Source organism: Hyalella azteca, unplaced genomic scaffold, assembly GCF_000764305.2.
Source record: "Hyalella azteca isolate HAZT.00-mixed unplaced genomic scaffold, Hazt_2.0.2 contig5520, whole genome shotgun sequence".
NCBI lineage: Eukaryota > Metazoa > Arthropoda > Malacostraca > Amphipoda > Hyalellidae > Hyalella > Hyalella azteca.
The window spans coordinates 112,210-131,597 of NW_025935708.1; the positions used below are offsets into that span (position 1 = coordinate 112,210).

The following is a 19,388-nucleotide window of genomic DNA, read 5'->3' on the forward strand; positions in this document are numbered from 1 at the left end:
CGACACGTGGTGAGTCGTATTGCGTCAGCGCTTCAAATTTAACAGATACGTATTGCCAACATCCACGTGTTCGAATTCCGTTTGCTGTGTGAGCTGTATTGGGATACAACACGGTTTTGAATTAGAACACTAACGAATATTGAACACTACTTAATTACGTTTTAATCAACAGCTATTAGGCTTTTAATTAGGCAAATTTCAATTTTTGTACAAAGCTTTGAACGATCTGTGTGTGTCCAATTCAAGTTGTGTCGGAATTAGTTTTCATGTGTCTAAATCCAACATCTCAACTTAATCATCTATTAATTTATTTACGACTTGAAATCAGCAAATCATCTATTAATTTATTTACGACTTGAAATCAGCGAATACAAGTATACTTAAAGGATTCCTAATATATTCACAGACATATTTAAAAGTTTCAAACCATAATATTCTTCCTATAAAAACAGTTATTTTATTAACAGTTATTTTATTAACAGTTAACACTATTTGGTAGAGCCATGTCAACTGTCAAATTTGACACATTTTTTGATGATCTCACCACGTGGCATGCATTGTCTCTCTTTGGATCTCAATATTTTCCCACTAGATGGGCTAAGAGCCTAAGATGGCCAAGACCTAGTGTTTTTGCAGTATTTCGACACGCAAATGTATGACGTCACCAGTTCAACCATCAATGAACGCATGGAACTAAAACAAAGCTTAATATAAAGGAAAAGCTGGAGAGGTGACGGAATTACCTACGATGTCGGAATATACCGCGTTTACACTAGTGTTTTTGCAGTATTTCGACACGCAAATGTATGACGTCACCATTTCAACCATCAATTAACGCATGGAACTAAAACAAAGCTTAATATAAAGGAAAAACTAGAGAAGTGACGGAATTACCTACGATGTCGGAATATACCGCATTTACCCTAACCATTGGCCACACTCAGGAAGATGTATATAAACGGGGAAATTTCTCGCGTAAATCAATCTAATTATATTTTGTTCGCGCAGACGTTCGTGCAAATCACGGTCATCGATTCCGCGCCGCGCAGTACTCGGCGCGGGCCGCGGAGCCATCCGACACAGTTCTGATTTAGACACAGTTTTCATCTGAATGGAATGGCAACATCGTCTGTAGATGATTTCAAGTAACGCTGAACCAGCATTGCCAATTTACGCGCATTGTTATTAGGTATTGATCGTGTCGATTTTGCCGGCCGGGAGGATGTCGCATGTCGGTAATGTAAATGTAGTCATAACATTGGCATGCAGGATCGTACTGTTGACATACAGGTTCATACCCTACTTGCCGCAACCAGTCCAGTCATTCATTAGAAGGCACCGATGGCACATCTAAAGCCATGTTGCCTTCTTCAGTTCTGTAATTCATGTCCGATTGAATTGTGATCTATGAATGAATATTCATTACTGTGCTGACTCTTAGAACCTGAGTCCTGAGTTGACGCGGTAGCAATCTAGTTAACTCGTATCCAACCACAACACAGTGCGGATACCTACATGTTTGTGTGTACGGTACAGTGTGATTACGTAATTTGCATTGCCGCGCGTCCATATTTAAACTATTTTAGCTTTCTAAAAGTACGGCGCTGTCGGCGCACGGCGAATCTTTTTTACCGGCATAGTACGGCGCACCGCGCAGGTCGTTAAAATGACAATATAAATTCCCGCGCACCTGGCACATCTTCCTGACCATGGACCATTGGCATTGCTCCACAAATAAAACAAATTTCTTCACATGCCAAAGCTATGCTGTCCATTAGTTCCTCACAGCCCATGCATCAGTCAGTTTCAGAATAGGGAAATGGGTTCAAACTTCAACATAATGTTATTGTTCTGCCTCCATCAGTCCATGATCGAATGATTTGAGTCCAGATCAGTTAACAGTGTATTCAACTTTCAAGTAAATAAACCAATGAATAAAATTACACTAGTTACTCACAATCTGTTAGACATTATAGGTCTTATGAAGTTGTGCTTCTCTTGATTAATAAATAAAGCTTGCAATCCAATAATACAATATATAAGTATTAGGTATATACTTGTAACAAGACCGGCGCTGGCACCTAATAGATCGAAGCCGGTGTAGCAATATCAATCCGTAGTAACGGAAAGTGTGTCAGCCAATTGATTTTCATGGAAGTATTTTTCAATATATCAATGAATTTGAACAATTCCGACGAATTAATCAATTTTTGCTCAATTAAAGCCATTGAGTTGATAAATTGTTTTAAATACCTTCTATTGTCAGTGTTTTTCAAACACGGCATCATTGTGCTTACATGTCCCAGTTAACGTAGTTCCATCAAAATATTGGTAAGACTTAATCCCAATGTATTTACCCTGATATTGTGATTCTGGAGCAGGCTCCTTACCACATTTATTCTCTTTGTAGATTGCAATATTAAGCTTCTTGATCGATGCTCAACTGCTTCCAAGCACAGGATTAAAGTTCACAGACATCATTGCTCATCACACCTTACCCAGAAAATCAAGCAAACCAAGAACTTACGTAATATTCATCACTTAACATAAATGTTCAAATATCAATCACGCTAGCTTAGCATTCGTTTAAATTTCCTAACAAGTAAATATTTCAGCACTACAGTGCTGTTCCACGCTAAATCATCCCAGCAGGTGCATGATTCTTGTTAGATAGCGGCTGAGTCTAAATTTAAAGACCTTTTGGTTTTAGAGCTAAAAAATTCCAATTTCTATACATTGAATCGCTGCTAAGCCCCGTATAGAGGAAAAGCTATATTTTCTTCATTTTCAATGACATTGTGTTTCCGATAAACATTGAGAAAACCAATCACAACCACAAATTGGTCTTAGCTCGTTAATTGGTCGTTATTAATTTAACGAGGTTGACGAAGATATGGAGACTCACTTTAATAACTTTAGTCACTTCTCGCATTTCGAAAACATTAAAAAATACAATTCGTGGCACATAAGGGGGCTAACACACTATATATATGTTTTATAAGTACATGACGGCAGACCATTGAGAACCCAATCTGAAATGCACAAGCTTTCCTCGGTATCTCTGACCTGAGAATATTTTGTTCATCGGAAGTAGTCTAGCCACATGGCGGTCTCAGCTATGATTGTTCAAAACATAACGAAGAATATTGCTCATACAAAATTATAGTTTTCGTCAATTATTCATTAAAATGTCTACTTAAGATATAAACACCATGAACGAAAAATGAATTAATTTACGTATATTTAAAAATTCAACCTGCATAATTCCTTAATTGGAGAATAACATGGAATATATTTGCATGTGAGGGAATGATGGAGTCAATCCCTGCACTGAAAATATCCTCAAGATTCCATGGGCTTGGGTACTGGACATAAACTGGTGCTCAAATTGGTTATTGTCTTCAAGGTGATCAGTTATTGCCAGGAGATTGCTAAAATAAATATCATGACTCTCAAACAGGATATTTTATGATCAGCACACGGAAATTAAGATTAGAAACCGCCTGCAATACGTGAACATTCATTTTCGGTGACAGGCCAGATCTTCTTTAATCTATCTCTTCTTGCTTCCAGCCACCGACATGTGCAACAGCCTCCCTGATAGCATCGTTGACGCTCCGAGTATGAACGCCTTCAAGAACAGACTAGACGAAGCTATGCAGGAGCATATGTTCAGTCTTGAAATGCCTAGCAAATTACGGACCATGCAATAAGTCCAGCAGCTATCTCAATCAATCGTCAGTTATGGAAAGATCGGGTTCATAAAGCCGGATCCATTGTGGAATCAAGTCACGAAAAATATAAGAATTAGCAACAGGCGATGGGCCTATTTCTTCAGTGCCGACATTTCTATTCTATAATATAACGAAAACTTAACTACTGGAAACTTGCTGCATTGCGATATATAGATTGCTGACACGCTCCATTGCGATATAGAGATTGCTGTCACGCTCCATTGCGATATAGAGATTGCTTATTGATTATTGCACTATATCGAGGCGAAAATATAAATCTCGGAGCGATGACGTTTATATTGATCGTTCATTAGAGATGCGTAGAACTTATTTGATCTCAACGACGTCGACAGAATTATAGTAAGGACACATATCGTGGGCTTTTCATTATTTTTATTTTTCTGTAAGGGTTAGCGGAAGTCGCCGAATACGACACTTCTCCGAAGTTGTCTGCGAACTCGCCTGCGGACTCAAATGCAAAACTTAACTTTTCCCTCTACATAAAACCACTCTTAACTCTTTCAATACTGAACGGATCTGCTTGAAATTGGAATATAAGTAGTAAAAGTAATGCGATACTTCATGAATTGTCAAAATTAGACAAATTTCCAATATTCCCAATTAAGGTGAGGAGACTTACACAATGAGGCAATAATTCCGAAGAAACGTATGTTGTTCAAACATAGGGTACGTTCAACGTTCTAGACTGTCAGTGATGTGTTTCTGCTCAGTCTCGAGTTTTGAAAGATCCTCAAATGTTGTTTTAGTTTTAAAATAGGCCTCGCATTTTCCATACTTCCGAATCAATCGTATTGCCGTGATCAATACTATTATATATAATTATACTTATATAACTTATAACTACTATAACACATCCAACAAACTTCTTGGACTAATCAGACGCTCATACGAGTTCCTAGATGCAGAAGCAATGAAGCAGTTGTTTGTTGCTGTCGTGCGCCCGAATCTAGAGTTTGGAAACGTTGTGTGGTCACCGAGATTTGAAAAGGACAGAAATTTAATAGAGAATGTTGAAAGACGTGCAACAAGGATAGTCCCAGGCTTGAAGGGCAAGTCCTATGAAGAAAGATTGAAGATTATGAAGCTTCCAAGCCTCAGTTATCGACGTCTGCGTGGGGACCTCATTGAAGTATACAAGTATACCCATGGTCTATACAAGGTCCCCGAAGGATTACTAGAATTTGAAACAAGAACCAACACCAGGGGCCACTGCTATAAGCTAAAAAAACTGCGCTGCAACTTCTCCACGCGACAAAATTTCTTCTCGCTTTGAATCGAATCACCGACATGTGGAACAGCCTCCCCAATGACATCGTTGGCGCTCCAAGTATGAACGCGTTCAAGAACAGATTAGATAAAGCTATGGAAAAATATATGTTCAGATTTGAAATGCCTAGCACCTTATCGAACTCGGTGGAAGTCTAGTAGCTACTTCAAACTATCGTCAGTCATGAAAAGATCCGGTCAAATGACACGATTTTAGATCTTCTGTGAACAAGGCACGAAAAGGAAAAGAATCGGCGACAGGCCACATCAGGCCTACACTTCAGCGCCGAGATCACTATGTAATGTTATGCTATGTTACTTATATTTCAAATTTCAAGCAGACCCCGTTCAGTATTGAAGAAGATATGAGTGGTTCGGTTGCCTACAAAATTTTTTTTCGTTTTAATTGAAAACGAAATGAACTAAAAATTTGTAATTGTTTTAGGCACAGCGCATTGATAATAACTACTTATATTCAAAATTTCGAACAGATCCGTTCAGTATTGATTGAGTAATGAGTAGTTCAGTGAAGAGCGAAAAGTTAGGTTTTGTATTTGAGTGCGCGCAGGCGGGTTCACAGGTAAGTTCGGAGTAGAGCCGATTAGGTGCGGAAGTCGATGCCAGTTAGATAAGTAAGGTCAGTTGTAGGTCGATATACAGCACTTACGTTGATATGGCTTGATAGATGCGCAATAATTAAGAGCTTCATTTGTTTGCCCTGGGTTCCGCTGGTAACGAGCGAGGCAGGCTGCTGGCGCTTCGGTGAACGGTGATTCGTTTACTGATCATTGTTTGGAATGGTCACTGAATCCCGTCTCATAATTTTTTATTGGTTATTTGCAACTGAGGACCAGAATATCACGAAGCTACTTACTATCTCGTTGCACACTAGTTGAAGTTGAGGGGATTTCTGCTGGATCGGGTCTTAGCCTAATTTTGAGTGGCGCGAGCAGATGTGGGCATCTGATTCCATTTCTATCTCTTATGGTTCGCATGAAATATAATCGTCTGTGAGTTGTTGTCGAATCGAAGGATTGTAGCGAGAAAAATAACTTTCGCGTGCCAAGAAGATGCCACATACTCATCGGTGACGGGAAGACTCTGGGTTGTATAAGAAATAATCATCTCATTTTTGGTGGATGCGGAAGCTCCCGAATGTTGTGGATCGTCGCCTAGGAACTGATTAGCTTCTATACGGTCTACTTGAATCTGTGCGAATTAAAAGTGGAACTTCATCTGACGACAGCCGTCCTAGTTTCGGACAGAGTTCTGATTTTTATACGCTGGAAGGACGGTGTAAAAACTAAGTTCACAAAAATCTCGACTTTTACATTGGTCTTGTGCTAGAATTTCAGCTAGGTTCAACTTCATTTGTAGTCAGTATTGTATTGGCACACTGTTATATTTTTATGGTTAGGTTCATGGCGTTTTCCAATAAAACTCTTTGGCCTCACTGGCCTGGTTTTCGCCACTTTTTTAATCTAGTGTCTTGCTTTCACATTATCCCTTGGGGGTAGCCCATACATGTTGGAAGCTCTCCCACAACACCATGGATGCCCTACTGCTACCCTTTCTGCGTCTGTGCAGGCCAAATTTTTCAATGTCACCAATACATTTTTGAATAGTCATCCGTGTAAGTGACAATCACTTTAAATATCGCTACTTGGTCGGATTTATCAGTGAATGTGCATTAAAAAAATACATAAAGAAAAAAAACGCACATGATCAGATTTGTCGGTCGCATGATCATTATTTTCGGACACAAAAATTAGTATTCCTTGGTGTGATTTTCACTGAGACCAATGAAAAAATTTATGAACTGTAATTTTTTCAAAAATTTTCTCATTTATTTCACAGGTGTCAACGCTAATTGATCTCGTCTTTCTGCAAAAGTTCCATGCATTAATGATGGCGCTAACTAAATTCATTTTATAAGTGAGTTTAATTGATTAATTTATCAAGATTATTCTGGAAATTTATCTGATTTTTTGTACGTGACACTTGTTTCATTTCATCAAGTAAATGTCATTAGTTGTAATCTCGGCCCTGGACCGCAGTATCACATCATCAGCCACCTGAGCTAGTCAGGCAAGCGGGGTGTAGTACAAATTGTTGTACCTACTCTAGTAAGAAGAGAGTAGGTACAATTGTACCTACTCTTCTAGGTACCTACAATTGTACCTACATACATACTCTCTCAATTGTACCTGTACCTAGAGTAGATACAATTGTACCTAATCTCCTAGGTTAAGGTACCTACAATATTTGCACCTACATACATACTCTCTCAATTGTACCTGTACCTAGAGTAGATACAATTGTACCTACTCTCGCGATTATTACATTGTAAAATTGTGCATCCTGACAAGGTTTACTAATAATAAGTGAATAAAAACGTTCATATATGATTGTAAGCTTTAAAGTGGAATTCAATGCTTCGATCAGGCATTGAGTTTTTATAAGCCAGTTGACTGATCAATTTTTTATAAGCTGGAAATATTATCCGATAAATTACGTTCCCGTGAAGATGAATAGATAAATCGTGGGAGCCAATTAACAAACTGATAAATCGTGAAAACCAATTAACAAATTGATAAATCGTGAAAGACAATTAACAAATAGACGAATCGTGAAAGCCAATTAACAAATAGATACATCGTGAAAGCCAATTTGTTAGAACACCATGCAGTAGCAGGGGCTTTCAAGAAAAATATTATGTAATGGAATAAGTTATTGGCATATACGTTGCATATTATTTATCTATATTTCGATATTTGCCTCCAGTGACACACTGACTCTGTACCTTCCAGGGATTAAACTCACCCTTGATCAGAACGAATCATAAATACCAAGTTTCAAAGCGATCGTCAATACAGCCTCAACTTTTTTGTAAACTGTGTTCCAAAAAAAAATGTCTGGTAATTTCCATTTATTAAAGAGAAAAATATTTGACAAACATTACTTGATGTCCAATGCTTCGATAATTATTTTTATACTCGTACTTCTTGGTCTAACGCACATGGTGACTCTTTTCCTGCAGCGCAGTTCAGGTATGATTAATTCACCTACCTGACCTAATTTTATTTAGTTTTCCTGTGAGTCATAAATTATGTAATTTCGTCTTCTTTAATAAGATTCAAAATAGATAATTAATTGAAATCTGACATTTCCGACATGAAATTGAGTTTCATGTCGGAAATGGCTCGAGACTTCGACAAAAAGTTAAAAAAAGTTATGCATAACATACAGCGCATTCATGTTATCTGGCCAGGTTGCCTAGAATCACTGAATGTTTTTGTAAATAAAAAAATTCAACACCTAAGTTACGAAATTACGCATATTAATATTATTGTGTTGCCATTGAACATCATTAACTTTCAGGCCAAGCTGCTGCTTTTGAGGATTTGGTTCACCAGATGAAACAGAAGGAATCGAAGAATCGGAAGGGTCTTTCTCCATCCTTGCAGGATGTTCAAGAGAAGGTTAGCGATGTTATCGATGTCATCTCTAAAGTTCTGCTAGGATGCGTTATATGTAACTAATGATAATAATAGCTACATAACGGATGTTCAAGACAATATTTGTTGATGTTTATCTCAAGGTTCCTTATGAATGAGTTCTACGATTGAATCGTAAAACGAATCTATAAACAATGCATTAATTCGGCCAATACAATAACGCTGAAGAGCTAACCCCTGCGATAAGGTCATAATTGCTGTCGTGCAACCAACCTGCAAATAGTTTAAGATTTGAAAGCCGACGTTGTTACATTAATATTACATGCTGTGCAAGAGTAGTGTAACCACGAAGTGGTCGGCATATGTAACAGTCACCAAATATGCTTGCATAACTTCGCAATATTGTCGCTATGTAGTTCGTCTTGATGGCATATATTGCACACTTTATGCTTGTATTATACTAGATATTATACGTTTGATATGGTAGCTGCTCCGACCACTATAATGGAAATAACTACGATGAAAATATCACGATTATCGGAATTTAATTTAATTTTTTGGCACGGAGTTATTATTCACTTGAGGATTAGTGAATTAAATGTATTCCGTCTATCGAATGCGTACATTAAATTCAATTTACATTTCATAAAACGGAATTATTTCAATTAACAGTGAGCCAATTCTCATAATCTGCTCATGAATCATTTTAAAAGAACAATTAGTGAAGCTGGTCGCTCACTGTGACACTTGGCGTTATCCGCAAACAATCTCGCCGTCATTGATATTCCTGTTCTGAAATCATAGAGCACTTAATTGGGTCAGGCTAGCCCAGTGGTTACATTTCAAAGTACCAAGATAGGAGCAGTGAGTTGCGGGTTCAATCCCAGCTGCCTGAGATAGTTGGGAAAGATCTGTGAGGTGGCCTTAGCAAGCTGTAACAATTCCATCATGTCAAGAATAGGCGACAGACAAGATTTGGCTTACGCAACACTTGCACCACTTTCACTACATATATTGCGGCCTGAGAGAACTCTGAGTATTAGCATGACCTATGCATAAGTATCACTTATAAGGAACATAGAAATATCGCTTGGCTTGTAATTGTTTGTCCCAAATATTTTAAGCTTTATCAGTGAAGAATATATTCAGGCATCTGCGCCGAGAATGAGTCTTCGGAAAATGTCATAGTTTTGACATTATTATACGTTCCTAGAATAATTTCAGAGGTTTCGCCATTTCAACGGTAGTATTAGTTATTATGATATCGATTCATAGGTAAGCAATATATTGTAGCTTGTGCCTAATTTTTGTATATATGATACCAAATAATGAATTTCTTAGATTGACATCCTGGAACGGCGCCTGGCTCGCATGTCGCACGCCATCGAGAAGCTTTGGTGCACCACGCAGGACGTGATGAGCAACGGCGGATTCTGCGTCACGGCCGAGAGAATCTACACGGGCGGCAACATAATCTTCGAACCCGAGGTGAGAGGAATCTACACGGGCGCCAGCATAACCTTCGAAGCAGAGGTGAGAGAAATCTTCACAGGCGCCAGCATAATCTTTGAAACCGAGGTGAGAGGAATCTACACGGGCGCCAGCATAACCTTCGAAGCAGAGGTGAGAGAAATCTTCACAGGCGCCAGCATAATCTTTGAAACCGAGGTGAGAGGAATCTACACGGGCGCCAGCATAACCTTCGAAGCAGAGGTGAGAGAAATCTTCACAGGCGCCAGCATAATCTTTGAAACCGAGGTGAGAGGAATCTACACGGGCGCCAGCATAACCTTCGAAGCAGAGGTGAGAGAAATCTTCACAGGCGCCAGCATAATCTTTGAAACCGAGGTGAGAGGAATCTACACGGGCGCCAGCATAACCTTCGAAGCAGAGGTGANCTCATCTTTAAATCATTATTTCTCTAACCTGTTAAACGCTGTCTCTTATACACATCTAGATGTGTATAAGAGACAGCTTATATTCCGCGCGTACTGGCATCAATCAAGTTTGTAAAAATTACCTCAGAAATTTCAAATGCGTTTTGGACATCGAAAAGTTTGAGTAAATTTTCATAGGAACTCTTTATTCTCAAAGTTATTTGTTAACCTGACGGAATACCAATTTTATCCTCGACTCCTGAAGGTTTTGACGGGGGCTTCGCCATCGAGGAGGTGAGCGGCGGCTTCATCGCGCACGCCGACCTCAGCGAGGAGGGCCTCTGGCTCGGCAGGAAGTGGGACTGGGTGATGAGCATTGAGGTTGGGGAGCACATCTCGAGCAACAGCGAGGCTTTCTTCCTCGACAACCTTGCACGTCACGCCTGTGGAGGTAACACTGATTGGTTTGATAAAATTTGTAGGCAAGTAGTAGTGTTGGTAAGTAATATGATTAATATCATCCAAATAAAAGCTCAAGCCAGTACTATGGGCTTTCAATCCCAGCTAAGTTAACGACATGTCAACGCACAAATCAATAGTAACGTTGCAAACGTCTTAGAGAAACGAGTCGAGGAACATAAATATTTGTACTTGGGGCAGCACCGATAAAAAAGGTCATATGTGGTAATATTAGGCAATACTCGATGCTAAATTTCGATAGAAATAGTAGACTTAGAATTATACCCGATACATAAACAGCAGGCAGCCTCTTCTCGCTCAGCTCATATTTTGTAAATTGTACCGTACCAAGCGTACTAGGCTTATTGTGTAACCTTATGTGGATGCGGTAAGAGAATTGTTTCTGGACATTTTAGTGACGCTGTTAAGTTTTACCCTCGGATCAAGAGAATAATGATATTGTCCATTTCGGAGTAAGGGAATGAAATATTTTCGAAAAACCTGCTGGCTTATTAATATTTCTTAACCGTCATCATTCATGTTCAGGGATCGTGCTGACATGGGCAGTGGAGGGCCAGGGTGGCCATCATCACGTCAACAACCACAACAACGACTACATCAAGCAGAAGATGCTGGACCGAGGCTTCGTCTCGGACGAAAAGGCAGAGAAGCGTTTGAAGGCACGTTTAACAGGTTACTTGGCCAACACGTCCATGGTCTTCCGGCGCAAGAACCCCACGTCTTGCCTCAATGATTGAAAAGTTTACTGGTTGTTGCTTACGATTGTTTTCGAAGTTCCTGTCGTCTTACTGAACCAGCGAGTGAAAATAGACTGTTAATGATTCAGAGCAAAAATTTCCCACTCATTTTAATTAAATCAGACGGTGAAAATATATGGTGCTGCGTAGTTTCCGGAAACCTTAATATTTCGTGTGGCTTGATGATGTGTGCCTTTGAGCTCCGCTCAAGGTATCCTTACCTAACTTACCTAACTGATTGTCTCTGCTTAAGCATATAGTCCCATCGCCCACCACGCATCACCATAAAGTCGTGTTGAGTTTGTGTAGTTCGACTTATCACTTCGGTGCAGCGGAAACACTCATATGCGAGATGCGTTTCAGAAGCCTTATTAACTTTATTCTTTTATTAAATTGACAGTTTTCAATAAAAGGCATAGTAGGCAGAGTTATCGTCAGTAGACAAAAAGATGTCTCATAGTTCATACTTTACACTGGCCGGTTGACAAATAGAGCCGCCGCTGGTCAAATTCTTGGTCGGATAAGCTGAAAAAAAAAACAGTTAATTCTGTGATTGAGCTGATGCCACACTGGCGGAGCGCGATTGGTTTGCCTGGCTACATTCTTCGGTCAATGAATAGTAGTGCAAGATGATAATTTGAAACTGTATTGAATGTTTATGTAACGAATTAGTTGAGCACTTCACGAGCTATCACCAGTCCTATTATAAATGCGGATCAGATTTTTTCGTTAGGCTCTTCACATTTTTCATCACCGTAAATTCGTAGACAATCTTCTCGAAAGTAGGGTGCAGTAGCGTGTTGTCTTTGGGAGTAGCATTAATTGGGAGTAGCATTAAGAATTGTTCTGTTTCAGCAATACGAGTTCCAAGATATCTTACTGTTTGCTTATAATTCAGCTAAGTACCATTGAATTAAATTTACCCAATTGATATGGAGTTTCTAATTAGTAACCCTACATTTATATCATTGTTATACGAAACAGAAAACTCGGCAGAAAGATCCTTATGTAACTCGTGCCATATAGAAGGAACGTAGAAGCCATTCGGACGCATCGTTGATGCTCGATTTTGTACTTAATTAGAATCCCTAATAAACCTCGTTCAGATTCTAGCACAGATTTTATACTATATGCTATTCTCTTTCAATAAATTATTACGGTAGCTTCAGAAAAAGACAATGAGAAAGAAATGTTTATTCAAGAGTTCGTTTTTATTGGCTAAAGCTGTACATTTAGGTTTAAAAAAATGTAAGAATGCTTCTTAATATTAATATATTCTGGGGATTGATTGAGTTTTGCGGTGACGAACAGGAATTAAATAATCAACGTTTATTTTGGAAGTACTTTGTAATTTTACGCGTAGGTCCCAACTTTGAGCAAGTTGGGACCTACGCGTAGCTAAAAGAATGATTCTTGAGTCTTAATTCAATTGTAATTGAATTCGGTATATTGTTATCAGCATGATAGAATAGATATTGACTAGTTTTCGTTTGTAACATTCTACTTTTTATCAAGGGTTGAGAGGCATCTAAAGAATAAAGCTCCCTAGAACTAAGAGAGTCATTGTTCAAATAATAGTAATAAATAATCGTGACCCAGTGTAGCCCAACATCAGGATTTTTTAGTAATACTTCAGCTCTGTGCATGTTCTGTTGGTAAGAAAGTGTGTCACAATTTGGACAATATAGAATAGAATAGAAATGTCGGCACTGAAGAAATAGGCCCATGCGGCCTGTTGTCGATTCTTGTACTTTTCGTGACTTGATTCCTCAAGGGATCCGGCATTATGAACCCGATCTTTCCATAACCAACGGATTTATTGTTCGAGATAGCTGCTGGACTCATTGCATTGCAAGGCTCTTAAGGTGCTAGGCATATCAAGACATCAAGACTATGATCTATTCAAAATGAACATTTCTTTATTAGAATTCTCACAACATTCGGTTGATTCTATTTCTCAAAATTTTCATTCCGTCAAGCAGGACGTGGGGTTCTTGCGCCGGAAGACCATGGACGTGTTGGCCAAATAACCTATTGAACGAGCCCTCAGACGCTTCTCCGCCTCTTCGTCCGAGACGAAGCCTCGGTCCAGCATCTTCTGCTTGATGTAGTCGTTGTTGTGGTTGTTGACATGAAAATGGCCGCGCTGGCCCTCCACTGCCCATGTCAGCAAGATCCCTGAACCAAAAATATTTAGGTTAGAAAATATTTTAAAAAGTCGCAGAGATACGCATTGCTACAAGCAACAACAGACGAGTTCTGAGAAATAAGAATACTGCTTCGCATATCTTTCCAGGCGAAACTAAGCTTGCTTGGTACGAGATTCAAGCACGTAAATTATATGAAATCTGTGCGAAAGATTCTTCTTCATTATAATTAGTGACAAAACTCTCAGTAGAAGATAAACGTTTTGAATATTGCATATTCAATTGAGTGAATGATATTGGAGACTTCTTGCTAATTTATATTCTCAATGTATATGGCGAGAAGAAAAAAATATTTCACACGAGGTTCGTTCAAGTCCTAGTTTCTTACCTGCACATGCATGCCGCACGAGGTTATCGAGGAAATGGCCTTCATGTTTAGGATCGATGTGCTCCCCAACCTCGACGCTCATCACCCAGTCCCACTTCCTGCCGAGCCAGAGGCCCTCCTCGCTGAGGTCGGCGTGCGCGATGAAGCCGCCGCTCACCTCCTCGATGGCGAAGCCCCCGTCAAAACCTTCAGGAGTCGAGGATAAAATTGGTATTCCGTCAGGTTAACAAATAACTTTGAGAATAAAGAGTTCCTATGAAAATTTACTCAAACTTTTCGATGTCCAAAACGCATTTGAAATTTCTGAGGTAATTTTTACAAACTTGATTGATGCCAGTACGCGCGGAATATAAGTTATTTCAAAATCCATTAAATTTTATTTAATTTACTTACCATGCCATGAATATATTATTTGTGGCTTGTGTTTGAGGTTTTTCATAGCTTTTTTCATGTCATCGTTGTATTGCTTCTTTTGTTTTTCGTCGAGACGGAAATCTGTTTGGTTCTTACGCAGCAAGCACATGCCGTACTTGCCGAGCCCCGCGCCGAAGTCCGCCACCGAGGCGTTGCCCACCAACTCCTCCACGAAGTAGCAAAACTGCTCGGCAATTGCATGATCATGATGCAGGAAAGGCTGCCGAGTCATGAAAAATTATGTACAATGTTAACATCGACAACCAAGTTTCATAACACAATAAAAACTGATTTGATGTTTTTACTAAAAATTCAACCAATATACTGTATTCCATATATTCTTAGCTGAGTGTTAAGTCATAGAGACTAGTGATGTCAGTGACGTAAGTTGAAAATTATGATACACATGAATATTTTCTGAAATATTTTGGGTGATCATGCATGAATAAGGCATGATGATTCCACAACATTAAACTTTCCATCGGTGTTATAAAGCAATTTTTTTTTCTCAACGAGTAAATTACGGATGTCCCTCTTGCCTCTGCGAAAAAGTTCTTGTTGCCGCCCGTGTAGATTCTCTCGGCCGTGACGCAGAATCCGCCGTTGCTCATCACGTCCTGCGTGGTGCACCAAAGCTTCTCGATGGCGTGCGACATGCGAGCCAGGCGCCGTTCCAGGATGTCAATCTGAGAAATTCATTATTTATTATCAGAAACACAAAAATTGAGCACGAACTACAATATATCGCTTACCATTGCATCATAATAACTAACTCTAACATTTAAATGGTGAAACCTTTGAAATTATTTTGGAAACGTAGAATAATGTCAAAACTATGACATTTTCCGAATACTCTTTTTCGGCGAAAATGCCTGAATATATTTTTCTCTGATTAAGGTTCAAATATTTGGGATAAACAATGATAAACCAAGCAACATTTTTATTCAATTTATTCGTGATAATAATGCATGTGCCATGCTAATACTCAGTTAGAGTTCTCTCAGGCCGCAATAGTGATAGTGGTGTAAGTGTTGCATAAGCCAAATCTTGTCTGTTGCCGATTCTTGACATCGTGGAATTATTGCAGCATCCTAGGGCCACCTCCCAGATCTGTACCAGAACTGTTACAGGAAGCTGGGATTGAACTCGCTCCCAAGAATCAACCTTCTCTTACAAGGTCTGTAATGATGCAGGATGAACTATAACTGATACCCTTCCCCCCCAAAAAAAACTTATCCTTGCAAGGTCTGTATTGATGCAGGATGAACTAACTGATCCCAAAAACCAACCTTATCTTGAAAGGTCTGTAATGATGCAGGATGAACTAACTGATCCTAAGAACCAACCTTATCTTGCAAGGTCTGTACTGATGCAGGATGAACTAACTGATCCCAAAAATCAACCTTATCTTGCAAGGTCTGTAATGATGCGGGATGGACTAACTGATCCCAAAAACCAACCTTATCTTGCAAGGTCTGTAATGATGCAGGATGGACTAACTGATCCCAAAAATCAACCTTATCTTGCAAGGTCTGTAATGATGCAGGATGGACTAACTGATCCCAAAAACCAACCTTATCTTGCAAGGTCTGTAATGATGCAGGATGGACTAACTGATCCCAAAAACCAACCTTATCTTGCAAGGTCTGTAATGATGCAGGATGGACTAACTGATCCCAAAAACCAACCTTATCTTGCAAGGTCTGTAATGATGCAGGATGGACTAACTGATCCCAAAAACCAACCTTATCATGCAAGGTCTGTAATGATGCAGGATGGACTAACTGATCCCAAAAACCAACCTTATTTTGCAAGGTCTGTAATGATGCGGGATTAACTAACTGATTTTCTTGCAAGCTGAGGTGCTCTTGTCGAACATCAGCAGCGGGTTCTGGAATGGTTGAAAAAATATGTCTAGAAAGTTTACTGAATTTTCTTAATAAAAAACTATTTTTTTGTTTGTGTGCCCAGTTTTGACGCAATTTGACAACACGCTTCTAATCTAGGTTTTAAGGTAACTATTAATGCATGTATATAATAACATGAAATCCCATAAATTTTGAATTACTGTCAAACAAAATATTTCTCAACAAATTCTGCGTGCTGGAGGATTGACTTTACCTGAATAACGGTGTTGAAACATCAATGCTGAAAGCACTAGCAAGACAACGGCGATGACGAGAAAAAACTTCAGGCCATAGGACCGTAAGTGAGCTCCAGGAATTGCTTTATACATTTAGAAAAAAATTTAAGATATGTTTCTCTAATAATGAATGGTGGACATCAACTATTAGTTTGTTCTGACTCGGGAGGAGAGAAAGGGAATTAAGATAAATGCGATGTGGTGCTATAAGAAATTTACGATGTTGCTAATTCATTTAGTCCATTCAAGTGTCGTCATGTACGGAAATTTTAAGCAAAAGATATTATTATACGTTGCGTCCGAAGAATGTAGAAAAACTAAACTGTGCAAGTTTGATTATAATCCATAATAATAGAGAACGTTTGTCTGTCGTCAGGCGAGTAGTGGCTTGGCTCATGTTGCTCTAACAGAAATTGAAATGATTCTATCATTTAAAATTTGTACTTCCGTATTTTCTTATGAAACTGTTCGCGTTAATTTGTTTAAGTTTGAAAACCTCTTCTATTGCGTTTTCGTATCATAATTGCTATCTGGGGCTCTGCATTTAGGAAAATGAAATCTTGAAAAACGATCAGGTGGATAACTTTAATTAAGTGATGCAGACGTGTTATCGGAGGAAATGATTTGATGGGAACGTTATCTCCCCAATATCAGTTCAAGCTGATCACATTGGCTACATATATTGTACGCGTTACAGTCCACTTCCTGAACGAAAGAAACACTCGAGCAAATCTTATAGTATAGCTATTTGATTGAACTTTCTTTTTGCGTTTATGTTCTACCCAAGATATTACCGTCATTTTTTCTTAGTTCGTTCTCTTGATCTGTGCTTCCGTCACTATCTTATCTTGCTCGCACGACGTACGCACACACACACGACTGAGCAAGCCTGTTAGAAGCTAGCTTAAAAAATGTTACTTCATAATAAACTTCTGATATTTTCGAATACCAAAATATAATTGAAAGCTAATTATATGTTGAATAACGTTACCAACAAGTTGCTACTCCCTAATGTTACCAACAAGTTGCTACTCGGATTCCGTTTTGAACAAGAAAAGTGAACTGTTAGCTGTGATCGCAAACGAGTGTATAGACATTATTTGTATTAAAGAAACACTCCCTAAAAATCACGGGGGGAAAATTGTACCTGTTGAATTTCAGCTGCCAGGTTTTGATTGTTTTCATAACTTAAATGAAGAGCAGTGCATGCAGTAGAGGTGTAGCTCTGTGGGTTAGAACCTCATTTGGGGCCCAGCAAGTTAAATTATCTGCAGAGCATCAATCAGCTAGAGAATCAGTGTGGTGTGAACTTACTCTAAAAGGCAAAGATAGCCTTCTCATAGGGGTCATTTTCAGATCACCTAACAGCTCCTCTGATAACAATAAAGTACTAAACAGCCTTTTACCGAGCATGTCATTCAGCAGGTCGCATACGTTGATCTTTGGTGACTTTAACCATCCAGAAATAGACTGGGCAGATGAATCTTCTCCAAGAGACGGGAATCACCCAGCATCCTTGTTCTTGGAGTCTGTGCGAGACTCATTTTTAATCCAGAACATCACCAAGCCAACCCATTTTAGGGGTAAACAGACCCCAAATATTCTAGATCTTGTGTTTACTAGTGAAGAATCAATGATAGATGAGCTTCGCCACGAGGCTCCGTTGGGCAAAAGCCACCACCAAACATTGTTTTTCAATATTAAGTGTTGTGCAGAAAAGACGCTTCGGAAGCGTGAACGTTTGAACTTTGCGAAAGGCGACTATGATACACTCCGTGAAACGGTGAATGCGGCGAATATTTCGGACTGTATTAAGGAAATGAATGTGGCTGATTCATGGTCGTTTATCAAAGACACGGTTATGTCTGCAATTGATGCTTGTGTACCCAAGATTACGCTTGGAGGAGTCAAAAAGTCCCAGTGGATGAACCAAGAAAGAAGCCTACAAGCGTTATTTACGAACTCGCAGCGAGTCTGATTATAACCTGTATGCCAGAGCTCGAAATCAAGCTAAAAAAGTTTGTCGCGCTGCAGTGAAAAACTTCGAAAAAAATATTGCTAAAAATGCAAAAAAGAAGCTGAAAGCCTTCTTTTTGTACGCTAGTTCGAAATGTAAGTCAAAGGACGGTATTTCTGATTTGAAAGTAGGCCAACGGAAGATTTCCTCTGATGAGGACAAGGCTAACGTTCTTAATCAGTTCTTCAGCAGTGTGTTCACAGATGAGGACTTGAACAGTATTCCAGATATTGAGGAGCGCCCAGTTGGCTCGAAGTTAACATGCTTTGAAATACACGAAGAAGAGGTTCTCAAGCGCCTGGTAGCTCTAAATCCCAACAAGTCATGTGGACCAGACGGTTTACATCCCAGATTGCTCAGAGAATTAGCAACCGTTCTGGCCGGCCCATTGACAGTATTCTTTCAAAAAACCTTGAACGAAGGAACTTTGCCGTCCGACTGGAAAGAAGCTCAAGTAACACCATTGTTCAAAAAAGGTGACAAAAGCAGCCCCGGCAACTATCGCCCTGTCAGTCTGGTCTGACAAGTGTTGTTTGTAAGCTAATGGAATCTGTTGTGAGGGATTGGATTATCGATCACTTGACTGCTCACCATCTCATATCAGATTGTCAACATCGTTTTATTGCCGGCAGATCCTGCACCACTAACTTATTATCTACGTTGAACGATTGGACTCGCCTGCTGGACGAAAGGGAGCCAGTGGATG

At 39.3% G+C, this 19,388-nt stretch overlaps 3 protein-coding genes across 4 annotated transcripts in view; 1 reads left to right on the forward strand and 2 right to left on the reverse strand.

The window, feature by feature from the left end:
- Positions 1–2,102, reverse strand: part of LOC108676510 (probable 39S ribosomal protein L23, mitochondrial) — a gene marked incomplete in the record, with an annotated part of 14,125 nt that extends 12,023 nt beyond the window's left edge. The window contains 1 exon segment of the mRNA XM_018164591.2: positions 1,958–2,102. Coding sequence (XP_018020080.1) covers positions 1,958–1,971 — 14 coding nt within the window.
- Positions 2,103–7,977: 5,875 nt separating this feature from the next.
- LOC125177901 lies at positions 7,978–12,504 on the forward strand. The gene is made up of 5 exons (XM_047880504.1): positions 7,978–8,071; positions 8,403–8,503; positions 9,821–10,301; positions 10,622–10,807; positions 11,362–12,504. Exons 1-5 carry the CDS (start codon positions 7,987–7,989, stop codon positions 11,571–11,573), a joined length of 1,065 nt encoding a protein of 354 aa, XP_047736460.1. The 5' UTR covers positions 7,978–7,986; the 3' UTR covers positions 11,574–12,504.
- An 863-nt stretch (positions 12,505–13,367) lies between these two features.
- Positions 13,368–19,388, reverse strand: part of LOC108676514 — a 7,643-nt gene continuing 1,622 nt past the window's right edge. The window contains exons 1-6 of one of the 2 annotated variants that reach the window (XM_047880507.1): positions 16,644–16,844; positions 16,325–16,413; positions 15,062–15,208; positions 14,502–14,706; positions 14,109–14,294; positions 13,368–13,751 (exon numbers count right to left, since the gene is read on the reverse strand). In XM_047880507.1, coding sequence (XP_047736463.1) covers positions 13,540–13,751; positions 14,109–14,294; positions 14,502–14,706; positions 15,062–15,208; positions 16,325–16,413; positions 16,644–16,758 — 954 coding nt within the window. In that variant the 5' untranslated portion in view covers positions 16,759–16,844 and the 3' untranslated portion in view covers positions 13,368–13,539. Of the gene's footprint in view, positions 13,752–14,108; positions 14,295–14,501; positions 14,707–15,061; positions 15,209–16,324; positions 16,414–16,643; positions 16,845–19,388 lie in introns of those variants that run through there. The other variant, XM_047880508.1, reaches the window with a different exon arrangement.

Coding starts and splice junctions, on each gene's coding strand:
- LOC125177901 (XM_047880504.1), top strand. CDS start 7,987: ATGTCCAATGCTTCGATAATTATTTTTATACTCGTACTTCTTGGTCTA. Junction 8,072..8,402: donor TTTCCTGCAGCGCAGTTCAG/GTATGATTAATT, acceptor ATTAACTTTCAG/GCCAAGCTGCTGCTTTTGAG. Junction 8,504..9,820: donor TGCAGGATGTTCAAGAGAAG/GTTAGCGATGTT, acceptor TGAATTTCTTAG/ATTGACATCCTGGAACGGCG.